Below are 12,650 nucleotides of genomic sequence, written 5' to 3'. Positions count from 1 at the left end.
CCATGAAATTCTATACAGCTAAACAATCTAGGGAAGAAAATGGAAATTAGATTTGAAAATTAAGTTTGTCAAACAAATGAAGCAAAATTTTCATCAGTCACTCCTTCTAAATTCAAAACATAGTTTTGAACCAAATTAGCAACAAAAGGAAAAAGGAAAAAAAAAAAAAACTCAAATGAAAATTAGAAAAAACATTTAGCTGAGCATCTGAGCCGATGATATCTTTAACAGGATATATAAAAATAAGGTAGCAAGGTAACTTACAAGTTCTCAGGCTTCAAAATTTCTTGGTGAAGAATTATGCAAGAAATTGTTGTGCATATAAGACAAAGAATATATAAAATGATTCAAAAGATATTTTATGGTGATAAATAGTATCAAATGATAGCTTAAAAATGGCCAAGAAAAGATTATGCATTGCGTGTTCCGTATGATATAATAAATGGATTCTGTTTAGACAAGCATTCTGTTAATAGTAGAAATAATATAGTCTAGAAGACCAGATACAAGAAGAATAAATGTTAAGCCCTTACATATTAAGAGCTCTCAGCATTAAATAGTTACATCATAGAATAGTACATTTTATTTTATGTTAATGCCACATATGCTATGAGGCAACAATTAAAAACTTTACTTCTGTGCAATTGAGTTGAAAAACATAAAATGTTTTAACTTACCATATCCCATGATGCACATAACTACGGTTGCAATGACCAGAAAGATCATGGCCATCAAATGTAATAAGCTGAAAAATAAATAAATATGAGAATAAAAGATAGAAAATAAGAGATCTATATCATATAAAAATGCGAACTCACAAGTATTAATAGAAAAGTCAAAAACCTATCCCTTCAAATAACGATTACCAATCTCTGGTACAAACATATCCAAACCTAAACTTGAAAATTTCATCCAATAATCTTGGCACACAATCAACTTAAATGAATTAGAGGAGCTAGGTTGCACCACATCTCTACCATGACTGTAAAGCTTTTTTTCAATAATCTTTGCCAATAAATCATGGTTCCATACTTTGCCAAAACCATAATGACATCAAAAATCTTATTACAAAGTGAATTCCTTTTAAGTCATTTTATCAATTAATAGGTAGATCCAAGATTAGTTGATACGGGTGCTATAAACAGTTAAACAAATTTTAATTTTTTAGTTACAGCTAAAAAAAATCAATTTTTTGGCTTTGAACACCCCAAATTCTAAATATAAGGGTCCAAAAACTAAAATAAAGAGACTTAGAGGATAACTTGTAAATTCAGGTGGTCCAAAACTTTCACTTGTTGAAGTTGAACCTGCATTTACAAATTTAAAACAATTAAAAACACCATAAACTATGATAAATAAAGTTAAAAATAGTAAGGAAGATAAGAGACATAAGGTTGTCATGTAGCTAGATAAAAATAGGATCAGGTTGTTGCAGGCATTACAACACATAGATTACTTAAACATTTAAACTCTAATTAAGCTAGCATGATAATAAAAACACCTTGTGAACTGCATAAGCAAGATAGAGCTCATATTTTCTAATGCTTCCCATGCCATATGCATTACCTGTATAAAAAAAATGAAGAATAATAACAAATTCCATTCACATAATCACGTGGGTGGGGAAAGAGGAACCATTTTTAGTAGAACGCATGACAAGGTTTTTGTTTTTGACCCTTGCCATATTTTTTTCCCTTTTGATAGAACATAAAAGGTGGTTGGGCAGATAATCCGTGATAATACCAAAAAAATTCCCACTTGGCAAAGGAAAATGGATTAACCACCATAAGCGAAAAGAGAAAAAATGAGAATGGCATCTCTTCTGAAGTATATTATTATTTTTAGTACATATCCCGAGGTATTGAGTTAACTATATTACATGATTATTGCTAAATTAGCATTTCTTGAAATAGCAATACGAAAAAAGTAGCAAGTTAAAAAGATTGGTTTTCAATAAACCTTTTTCAAATAACTCATAGTTTTAGTGATCTCTTAAAATATCTTTTGATGCTTAAGTTCCTTGAAAGATAAGACAAACAATCTCTAGGGATACCATCATTGACCTTAAAGCCTCAGATGTAGTAATCATAATGGTATTAATAGACCAATTTGAAAATAAGAGGCATATTTTGCTTATCAACAGACTCTATAATTCTTTTGCAGTTAAGCAGCTATGATCCTATAGTTTCTCCTTTAATATAAGACCTTTTAGCAACAAAAGTAGAATTTTATGCGGATATTAAGGAAATACACAAAATCACCTAAATGAAGTTACTTTTTTTAGACATGATATAGCAATAGTCATTATCTAGTCAGATTTTACAAAGGTACCCAAAAAAGAGTCCCTTTAACCTAATCCAGGTTCTATATTAAACATTTACTTACACAGAGGTGAAGGTTCACATCATTTGAAGCAAAAAAGATTTAAAAGCAAGGATTTCTAGACATAAAAAATTCTAAATAGTAAAAAGATTAGGTCACATAAAGGATGAAAATGCAATACCAACAGACAAGTATAATAGGTAAAGATTGTGCCCTCTTAAAGTCAAGTAGCTTATTGTTGGTGACAAGAACTTGCAATAGAATACAAAAACACCACAACATCAAACTGAATTGATTCAAATAACATAAATTGCATCATAAAAGAAATCTTAACATTGAAAGCTTCATCATTTGTCAGCAAGAGCCAATTTGTTAATTGTATCACAAACAAATAATCTACAAGATAAATTATACTAATATTATGGATAAATTTACTTTACATTTGCTTATAGTTCTAACAGTTTCCATATTTCAGAAAGTAAACCTCCCAAGTGAAAAGGCTAATTCATTGTGGTAAATGAAAAAAATTAAAGAGTTTTTGAAAAGCTTACACGGATTCATTATTAGGGTCAACAACAACTAGTAAGATATTTCTCCTGTGAAAAATCAGACCTGGTTTCAACTTTCAATGGGTAAATAAACATTGACCGAAACATTATTATAAAAAAATTATAAAAAAAATTGAACCAACCATTATTTAAAAATGTGTGTTTGGAGTGGAAGGAGAAGATCTTGCAAAGAGAAGCTACCTAAATGATGAAAATTGATATGATGATCAACATCCATCCCATCTGCAATCAACCTTCCTAAAAAAAAGGGAGAGCGAAAAAGAAAGCCCAAGAGGAAAAAATTTCGCAATATATTAATATGACAAGACGTCAAAAAATGACAATATAATCAGGCTTTGATAGAAATACAAAATCAAACTCCAATCACGGCCTAACCCAAAAAAGTAAATGGAATAACATAAAAACAAATTAAAAAAAATAAAATTATCTATACATATGTATATATATATACATATACATATACATATAGGCTCGAATGTAAATTAAAATATAATATAATATTTTAAATTATTTTAATTTAATATTTATAAAATAAAATATATTATAATTAATTAACATTTTATTTGTTGTTATCTCTAATTAGACCTCTTAAAAGTTAGATTAATTGTCTAAACTATCTGAGTTTTAAAAAAATTTAAACAAAAAATTAAAACTCGTTAAACGAATTTGAGCATAACTTGTAAATCCATTTAAATTTGAGACCCAACTTTTGATAAAAAAATAAATTTTGAGTTCAATCCGACCCAAACAAATTATATATAATTAAAATATTATAATTATCTAAGTATATATATGTGTGAATTTTTATTTTTTATATTTTATTTTTGAAATGATTTTTAAAATTATTTATTAATAAATTAAGTTTAATGATTGAATTTAAATTTTATTTTATTAATTTGGATCAAACTTAAAAAAATTTTGAGATTTAAATTATAAGATCAAGTTTAGATAAACATATAAATTATTAATAATAAATGTGAATACGGCTTGATTTGACTTGTGAATTTTTTTATCTTTAATTAACTATAAATTTTAACTCAAGATAACTTTGATTTATACCAAATTTAAAACTAAGTGAACTTATTTTTTGTCATAATCTTTCGTAATCTTCCACTGCTATATTATGTTAGTATTTTTATTTATCTTTTTTAATCTTGCGGATTTGTTTGAACATAACATAAATTTGTCAATTGAATGATATTCTTTTTAATATAATTATGTATGAAGTGGATATTTTTATCATATAACTCCATTCTTTAACTCGAGATTTTAGTTTTTTTAAAGTAATTATTTCATTTACTGCAATTTGACAAATGACTAAACTCACTTCGTTAAAAGCCCCTATTGTGACTAACATCTACTGTTGCATAATAAACCAATTTAAAAATGAGATAACATGCTTAATAAGGAATGAGTTTTAGTTTCATAAATGTTTCTTTGCAGGAATGTGCAGACTTATTTTTTTGCTTTGTGGGCATTTATATATATATATATATATATATTGACCTAACACGTATATTTTGTTTAAAGTTGGATATGAATTTGTTTTTATTTTTTATTATTGAATCCAGTAATTAATTTATATTTTATTTATATATTAATATTAACAGTGAAATTTATTATATTTTTGTATGTCCACGAAAATTTATAATTGGTGTGTCGTTCCATAAATTGGAAAAAGGAATGAAGAATATCCTCCAATTAATTTCACAATTTTTTCCGTAAGAAATGTACATAAATAAATAAATAAATTTTAAAATTGAAATTTTAAAAAAAAATAGTTGATTACACATAAATTTCCTTGGTGAATAAATAATGATGATACTAATATTTTATTATTATAATCACAAATAAAATCATAAAATCTATAAAGATATTTCGACAGGACAGGAAAGAAGGGAAGCCGGCGCAACTATTAGGACCTAGGAGCGGCCGTTCCCCCTTCTGAGAACCAAAAACTGCAACAGCAAAGCCTTCCCTTGAGTAGTCTCCATTAGTACCAGCAGTTTTGAGGTAAGCCAAAGCGATCTCCTTTACATCTCTTATTTACAAGTATCAAAATTTTTTTACCGGTAAATCAATATCTTCAATTTCATTTAACAAGATTTGATCTTTGATATGAACTCATCAGCTCTTCTCAAAAGGCAAAAGCTCTTAAAAATCCTCAAAAACTCTTTTGTTTTCCATCAAAGTTGCCCAAAACACAGAACCCTCCAAAACCCATGTGCTCAGGTACAAAACCCTTTAAGGGTTTTAGGGGTTTCTCAGTACTCATCTCAATCCACCAAGTTCCCTGAGTACGAAATGCCCTCTGTCACTTGGGGTGTTGTTCAAGGGAAAAAAGAGAAGCTGGTTAACCGTGTCAAAATATGTGATTATCTTAAAACCTTAGGAATAATCCCCGATGAATTAGAGAATCTAGAATTACCCTCTACTGTTGAGGTTATGTCTGGGCGTGTTGAGTTCTTACAGAGACTTGGATTAACTGTTGATGATATCAACGAATACCCTTTAATGCTTGGTTGTAGTGTGCGTAAAAACATGATACCTGTCTTAGGTTACTTGGAAAAAATTGGAATTCCTAAGTCGAAACTAGGCGAGTTTGTTAAGAATTATCCGCAAGTGTTGCAGGCAAGTGTGGTTGTTGAGCTTGCTCCTGTTATTAAGTTTCTTAGGGGCCTTGATGTGGAGAAGCAGGATATTGGATATGTTCTACAGAAGTACCCGGAGTTGTTGGGGTTTAAGCTTGAAGGGACAATGAGTACTTCGGTTGCTTACTTAGTGAGCATTGGAGTTAGTCCTAGAGATATTGGGCCTATGGTGACGCAATATCCATATTTTCTAGGGATGAGAGTTGGGACTGTGATTAAGCCGCTTGTGGATTACTTGGTTTCTTTGGGATTGCCGAAGAAGATTTTGGCTAGAATGTTGGAGAAACGGGCATACACACTTGGTTATGATCTTGAAGAAACTGTTAAGCCTAATGTTGATTGCTTGATTAGTTTTGGAATAAGGAGGGAAGCAATTGCTTCGGTTATAGTGCAGTATCCGCAAATTCTGGGGTTACCTTTGAAAGCTAAGTTGTCTACACTACAGTATTTCTTTAATTTGAAGCTCAAGATTGATCCAGATGGGTTTGCTCGTGTTATTGAGAAGATGCCACAGATTGCTAGCCTCAATCAAAATGTGCTTAAGAAGCCTATAGAGTTTCTTGTGGGGCGGGGACTGCCATTAGATGATGTAGCAAAGATGTTTGTGAAATGTCCCCAATTGGTTGCACTACGAATTGAGCTCATGAAGAAAAGCTATTATTACTTCAAAAGTGAGATGGGGAGGCCAGTGAAAGAGCTCGTGGAGTTTCCAGAGTACTTTACGTACAGCTTTGAATCTAGGATTAAACCCAGGTACCTTAAGTTACAAAGCAAGGGAATCCGGTGTTCATTGAATTGGTTCTTAAACTGTAGTGACCAGAGATTTGAAGAGAGATTGCAGGGTGATTATATTGAATCTGAAAGCTTGGGACCATCATTTTGCATGGGTGGGAAATTGGAGCTACCAGGAAATGACATTCTTTCGGATGAGGAAGATGAGAGTGATGATGAAGTACTTTATAAATGCACTGTTTCTCTGTAGTAAATTTTTGTTCATTAAATTAATGAATTAAGTTCAATTTAATCTGCAATATCTCGTCCAAGTTTTTTGTCTTTATGTCTGTAATTCTGCTTTTAGTTGTTGTTATATTTGGATTTTATCCCTAAATTCATTGTTACACTACAATGTGTGCACAAGCGCATCCTCACTTTCCCACACTTGCATAGACTAATACAGCCATATAGACTTATCTGTTTATAAAGATTGATGAAATTGGGTTCCTGTGAACTGTCTTTTGCTTTTGCAATTTGGTTTTGTAAGTTTCTGCAGAACTAAAGTACTGATGTTTAAATCAGAAAGCAGTGTTGATATTCATGGACACCCAGGTGAGCCAGCTTTAATGTGATGGAGGACTTATCTATAGCAAACTTGTGAAGCATATGAACATTCTAGTGACTGCTTTTTATACATCTATCATATTACTGTATCTTGTGACTTAAATTGTGGAATGTTTAAGTGGTTGTGGAATTCACTTTGGTAGTGTATGGTATATGGTGATCACTGTAAAAATCATGGTGATCTATAGATGGTAATGGATCGCTATGTTTGATAAGCATTTGATGATCTTACTTAGGTCATCGAGAGGATAGTATCACTGAGTTGAAGGGTGATTTAATTCCCATATAAAAGGGTGAGAAACTTTTATTATTGAGAGGGAGTAATACGTAAAATTAAAAATAGTCAATTTTACTCATTTAATATATGAATTAAAATCTTGTTGCATCTTATAATTATAAGTATTTTATATTATAAAATTTTATATTTTCAAACTAATATTTATTATAATAAGTTCAAAATAATTTGTATATATTTTTTACTTTTTTTATAAATATTTTATTATAATATAAGTTTTTAATTTTCTTTTACTATGAATTTAATAGATTGATTTCATTTTCTAATTTAAATATTTTTTTCATAATTTATATTATAAAAATAAATTTACCTGTCAATAAATATAATTATTAATTTAATAATTTAACTATATTTTATTACAAAACAAATAATATTACTAATATTTTATAATTTATTATCTTTAAACAATCATAAAATTATTAATTTATGTAACCATTATAATATATATAGTTATTTTCGTATTTTTAAATAAAATAACGTTTAATTTTTTGAATTACCAAACATAAGTGATATTTAATTTTTTAAAATTAATTATTATTAACTAAATAAAGTGATTTTAAATTACATGTATTAAGATTATTTTGGTAATAATATCACTCCGGTAATTATATTACTATGATTATTTTGGTAATAATATCACTCCGGTAATTATGTTATTATGATTATTTTATAAAAGATATTAATCGTTGGAAACATTTTCATTTACTTGAATCAAACATAAAAGTAATATTTCTTTAACCGATTGTGACAATAATAAATCTGAAGCCATTTAAAATTAAAAAAAAATCATATTGAAGAAAATAAAACAAAATAAAAAAGTTAAAGGATGATGAACTAATATAAGAGGTATTAGCACATTTTTAAACCTTATATGTGTATTCTCCACTTCAAACTTCTCTTTTTCCCAAAAAAGTATAATCTTTTTATCCAAGAAAAAATCCAATTTTTAACAAGAAACAAAATAGTACTACACAACTATTGTTGAAATTATAAAAAATATTGTCACAGGCGAGTGACGTTAGAAAAATAATTTAAAAAAAAAAGCCATAATAGATAAGTATAAATATAGTCGGTTTCTCTCTTTACTTGGCACGCTTTCGCTGTTCTCTGGTTTTAAGAGAAAAATTTGAGATTGCTTCCAATTCAACTATTAAAACGACACTTGTTCCGATTTTCTCTCTGTTCTCTCCCGATTTCCTTCATTAGGGTTAGGGTTTTTTTTCTCTCTCTTTCTTTTTTCTAATTTTTTTTTCTTTTTGTGTTTTGCATTGCAAGAAAAAGCTAAAAATCGAGGTCTTCTTTTTCCTTTTCTTTTTCAAGTAATCAGAAATTTACTCTATTATTTATATACATATTGCGTAATTTTTGGCCATTTTGTTTGCTGATGAAGCTGTAATTGATTTTATGTTTGTTTGTTTAATTTGGTTCCGTTAACGAAAAGTAAAAAAGAAAAAAAAGGAAAAACAAAATGCATAATTTTACTTTAATATAAAAAAATTACTTAAGAATCGCCATTACTATTATGTGTTATATATATATATATATATTGCTTTTATTTATTTTTTTACATTTTTTGGATTAATGCAAATAGAAAAATATATGGATAGCGAAATTAACAAGTCATAGGAATCTTAGGTAATTCTATTTAGATTTTCTTTATTTGTTTTATTCAATTTTACTGTAAAATGGTGGCAATTTGACATTGTGTTTAAGCTAATCTGGTATTTGGGTTGGATTCAATGTTCTAACTTTTGATGAATTTTTTTGTCTTAAATTTCATGTATAGCTGTTTTATTATGTAATTTTTCAGAATTTAGTGGTTGGAACAATAATGCTAGGGTTTAATGTGATGGATCAATTTGGTAATGTCCAAGTGATCAATCATGGTTAGTGACTTTTAATTTGAATCTTTAGGGCTGAATTTTTTATTTAGGATTTGCAGGTTTTGGCACAGAGAATGGTAGGTACAGAAAGTGTAGAAGATGGTGGTGCACATGCAGAGCCCCCTGATCCGGATATTCTTGAGATTGATCCTACTTCTAGATATATAAGGGTAATATATTTGTTTGATCAGTTTATTTTGATCTTTTTATTAACTTCTATTTGGTTGTTGTGGGAGGATGTGAAAGGGAGAGATACAAAAGTTTTCAATAATGCTTTTTAGATTCTTTGGTTTTTCATTTAAAAGAGGATGCGAATGTTGATTTCACATAGAAAAATTAGGTTATTTGTTTGTAGTTCGGTCATTCATTTGGTTTGCTTTTGTTTTCCAGATTTTTTTTTTTCAGTCTATTTAGATTATCTGGCTTTCGCGCATTTTTTCTATAACTAAACTAAATGTTCTGCTTTTGGCCAATATTGTTTCACCTTGTTGACTGATATGAATGCTAACAGTATAATGAAATGCTTGGGAAAGGTGCCTTCAAGACAGTGTATCCTTTTGCTGTATTATATCTGTGGGATCGGGGTTATTATTACTTTGTTTTTGCAAGCATGCCCGTTTGTACTGTACAAAAAATTTGGTTGATATGGCAATATGCTATAAGCAGAAATAAGCAAATCATTCGTATGCTTTTCCTTAATGTTATAACCTTCAAGTTACAAGGCTTTTGATGAAGCTAATGGCATTGAAGTGGCATGGAACCAAGTTCAGATTGATGAGGTCCTACAGAAGCCAGAAGACTTGGAACGACTGTATTCTGAAGTGCGACTCTTGAAATCGTTGAAACATAGTAATATTGTAAGGTTTTACAATTCATGGATTGATGATAAAAAGAAGACTGTCAATATTATAACTGAGTTGTTCACCTCTGGAAGCCTCAGGCAGTACGTTTACTCTTCTTATCATATCTTTGCTGGAATTCCACCTTTTGTTTTATGGTGAAATTAGAATTGTGGTTAGTGTGTGTGATATGTGATTTAGGTATCGTAAGAAACATAAGAAGGTTGACTTGAAGGCTGTGAAGAGTTGGGCAAGACAGATTTTAGCAGGTTTAATTTACCTGCATAGTCATGAACCGCCAATAATACATAGGGATTTGAAGTGTGATAACATATTCATCAATGGCAACCAAGGTGAAGTTAAAATTGGTGATCTCGGGTTGGCTACTGTTTTGGAGCAGTCTAATGCCAAAAGTGTGATTGGTATATTTTCTATTTCCCTTTCTCAATAGTTTCTTTATATCGGTATGTTCATTATATGGTAGTACACCCTTTCTCTTTATTTTGTATTTATGTTGATCTGTCCTGGTTTTTGGCCCCCATGCTTATAGGAATCCCTGAATTTTATTTTTTGATGGGATAGGGACCCCTGAATTTATGGCACCTGAGCTGTATGATGAGAACTACAACGAGTTGGTTGATATTTATTCCTTTGGAATGTGCATGCTGGAGATGGTGACTTTTGAGTATCCTTACAGCGAGTGTAGAAACTCAGCTCAGATATATAAGAAAGTTTCATCCGTGAGTTCTTTTTTCACTTTAGCTTGTAAATAGTTGTTAACCCTACAATAGCAATTATCTTACTCCTTCAAACTTTATAGGGAATAAAGCCTGCTGCCCTTTCTAGGGTTACTGATCAAGAGATGAAACTATTTATTGAGAAGTGTTTAGTTCCAGCACCTCAAAGATTATCAGCGAAGGAGCTTTTAATGGACCCCTTTCTGCAAGCAAATGGATCAGCAAAGAATCGTCCTTTGCCGCTCCCTGATATTGTTATGCCCAAAATGGGAGCCTTTGGAGATCGCTGCCTCATGTCAGAAGCACCTGCTTCCACAAAGAATAAACCATCCTCTGCAGATCTTGATAGTGACAGTGAGCTGCCTGTTATCAGATCTCTTGATAATTCCTTGGGCATGGAGGTTCAAAGGACAAACAAAGGCAACCTTTTCTTGTTAAAGGGCGAGGGAAATGATGAAAACTCTGTATCATTAATACTTCGAATAGCTGATCAGAATGGTAAAAAGATATTCCAAAGGAATTATCTCCACTCTCATTTACTCTCTTTACACTCTTACTTTTATTTTCATTAAATTTTATTTTGTTTCTTTATGCAGGTCGTGTGAGAAATATTCATTTCCTCTTCTTCCTTGATAGTGATACTGCCCTCTCAGTTTCAAGTGAAATGGTTGAGCAACTGGAACTAGCGGATCAAAATGATGTGTTCATAGCTGAATTGATTGATTTGTTGTTGCTGAATCTAATTCCCAGTTGGAAACCTTGTGTTCCAATTGATCATCTGATTCCTCCCAATAGAAGACAAAATTCAAGAGATAATCAGTACTTTAAGCCACAAGAAAATGGGGAGCCTTCCTCGGGGTCTTTCCATCACCCTTGTGAAGCTGATGATGTTACACGGTCAAAACTTTGTCCTGACGCTAAGACCTTAGGAGCATCTGATAAATCAAAAAGACAAGGTCCTTGTTCTGTGAAATTTAATGGAAAAATGTCTCATGCAAATTTCATGGCCGAAGATTCTGGTTCTGAGATGTCATATGTTTCTGCAAACTCTAATGAGTGGAATGATAAACTTAGCTCCATTCATTCCTTTATGTCTGCTGAATTAGGTCCTATGGGCAGTAATGGATATGGGTTAAGAGGATATGAAACCAAATTGTTCTCTGGATCTGAATTATCCCTTGATGGCAAGAATAAGTCTGTGAATCCAGTATCTTCTACTTCTGGTGGGGATGAAGATGAGGAGTTAAGATTGGAGCTGGAAATGATTGAGCTGCAGTATCAGGAAGCAATGAAAGAAATATCCAAGAGAAGACATGAAGCCATCATGGACACAAGAAGAAGATTGTCCCAGAAGAAGATGCAATCAGTTTACTAGTCCTTCTCCCTTAAATTTTTTTTTTTTTTTGGGTAAATGGCCCTGCAAATGTACATATTTTATTATGGGCAGAGAATCATCTTTTTCCCCATTTTGCTGACTTACGAGTGGTAGGAAGAGAAAGTCAATTGAAAATAAAAGAACTCTCTCTTGAAGTTTGTTTTCATTTTGGTTAACCATAAAGAGATTAGAGTGAAATGACAAACATCACTGTTTGCACATGCATTTTTATCTCCTGCCCGTCTAACTACAACATTAGCGAGGAGTAGTGATTCAAGTTGATTCTGCTCTTTATACGGTGACGAATCCAAGTCTAAATTGAGACTTAAGCCGACCGTAAGTCTCATCACTCAGTTTACTAGTCCTTCATTTATATTAAAAATTTTTTATTTAAGAAATATAAGTATCAAATATGATGGCAATAAGTCTGAACGAGGTAGATTCGTCTTGAATCCAATATAATTTTATATTCATAATACTTGAATTAGATTTGATTTAATTTTTTTATTATTTTTTATATTTGATTTGATTTGATATTATAAAAAATTATTTTTAATTAAATTTAAAATTAATAAAATATTATTTTTTAATATAAATATAAAATTAAATAAATATAAAAAATATATATTAATATAAATTAA

General features: G+C 30.4%; 2 protein-coding genes and 1 long non-coding RNA gene across 6 annotated transcripts; all 3 read left to right on the top strand.

The window, feature by feature from the left end:
• The first annotated feature begins 4,770 nt into the window (after positions 1–4,770).
• Positions 4,771–7,010, top strand: LOC149516321 (uncharacterized). Its single transcript, XR_016345496.1, has 2 exons — positions 4,771–4,904; positions 6,839–7,010. It is a non-coding gene; the product is annotated as an uncharacterized LOC149516321 (long non-coding RNA).
• On the top strand, positions 4,898–6,764 carry LOC111293480 (Mitochondrial transcription termination factor family protein). The gene has a single exon (XM_022886219.2). The coding sequence runs from the start codon at positions 5,010–5,012 to the stop codon at positions 6,522–6,524; it is 1,515 nt and encodes a 504-aa protein (XP_022741954.2). The 5' UTR covers positions 4,898–5,009; the 3' UTR covers positions 6,525–6,764.
• Positions 7,011–8,266: 1,256 nt separating the features above from the next.
• LOC111293479 (putative serine/threonine-protein kinase WNK7) lies at positions 8,267–12,175 on the top strand. Of its 4 annotated transcripts, none has more exons than XM_022886216.2 (8): positions 8,267–8,382; positions 9,118–9,228; positions 9,570–9,607; positions 9,774–10,001; positions 10,099–10,319; positions 10,480–10,637; positions 10,718–11,132; positions 11,231–12,175. In XM_022886216.2, the coding sequence occupies exons 2-8, from the start codon at positions 9,133–9,135 to the stop codon at positions 12,007–12,009; spliced, it is 1,935 nt and encodes a 644-aa protein (XP_022741951.2). In that variant the 5' UTR covers positions 8,267–8,382; positions 9,118–9,132; the 3' UTR covers positions 12,010–12,175. The 4 variants fall into 4 exon arrangements, with proteins under 4 accessions (XP_022741951.2, XP_022741952.2, XP_022741953.2 ...); XM_022886217.2 differs by having other exon boundaries at positions 9,109–9,228; XM_022886218.2 differs by having other exon boundaries at positions 8,267–8,468.
• The last annotated feature ends 475 nt before the right edge of the window (positions 12,176–12,650 follow it).

The sequence above is a fragment of the Durio zibethinus genome, chromosome 10 (genome assembly GCF_047325235.1).
Source record: "Durio zibethinus cultivar Kanyao isolate XHJ-2024 chromosome 10, ASM4732523v1, whole genome shotgun sequence".
Classification (NCBI taxonomy): Eukaryota; Viridiplantae; Streptophyta; class Magnoliopsida; order Malvales; family Malvaceae; genus Durio; species Durio zibethinus.
Note: the sequence above shows the minus strand (reverse complement) of the source record. Positions and strands in the feature narration are given on the sequence as shown.

Coding starts and splice junctions, on each gene's coding strand:
- LOC111293479 (XM_022886216.2), top strand. CDS start 9,133: ATGGTAGGTACAGAAAGTGTAGAAGATGGTGGTGCACATGCAGAGCCC. Junction 9,229..9,569: donor CTACTTCTAGATATATAAGG/GTAATATATTTG, acceptor GAATGCTAACAG/TATAATGAAATGCTTGGGAA. Junction 11,133..11,230: donor TCGAATAGCTGATCAGAATG/GTAAAAAGATAT, acceptor TTCTTTATGCAG/GTCGTGTGAGAAATATTCAT.
- LOC111293480 (XM_022886219.2), top strand. CDS start 5,010: ATGAACTCATCAGCTCTTCTCAAAAGGCAAAAGCTCTTAAAAATCCTC.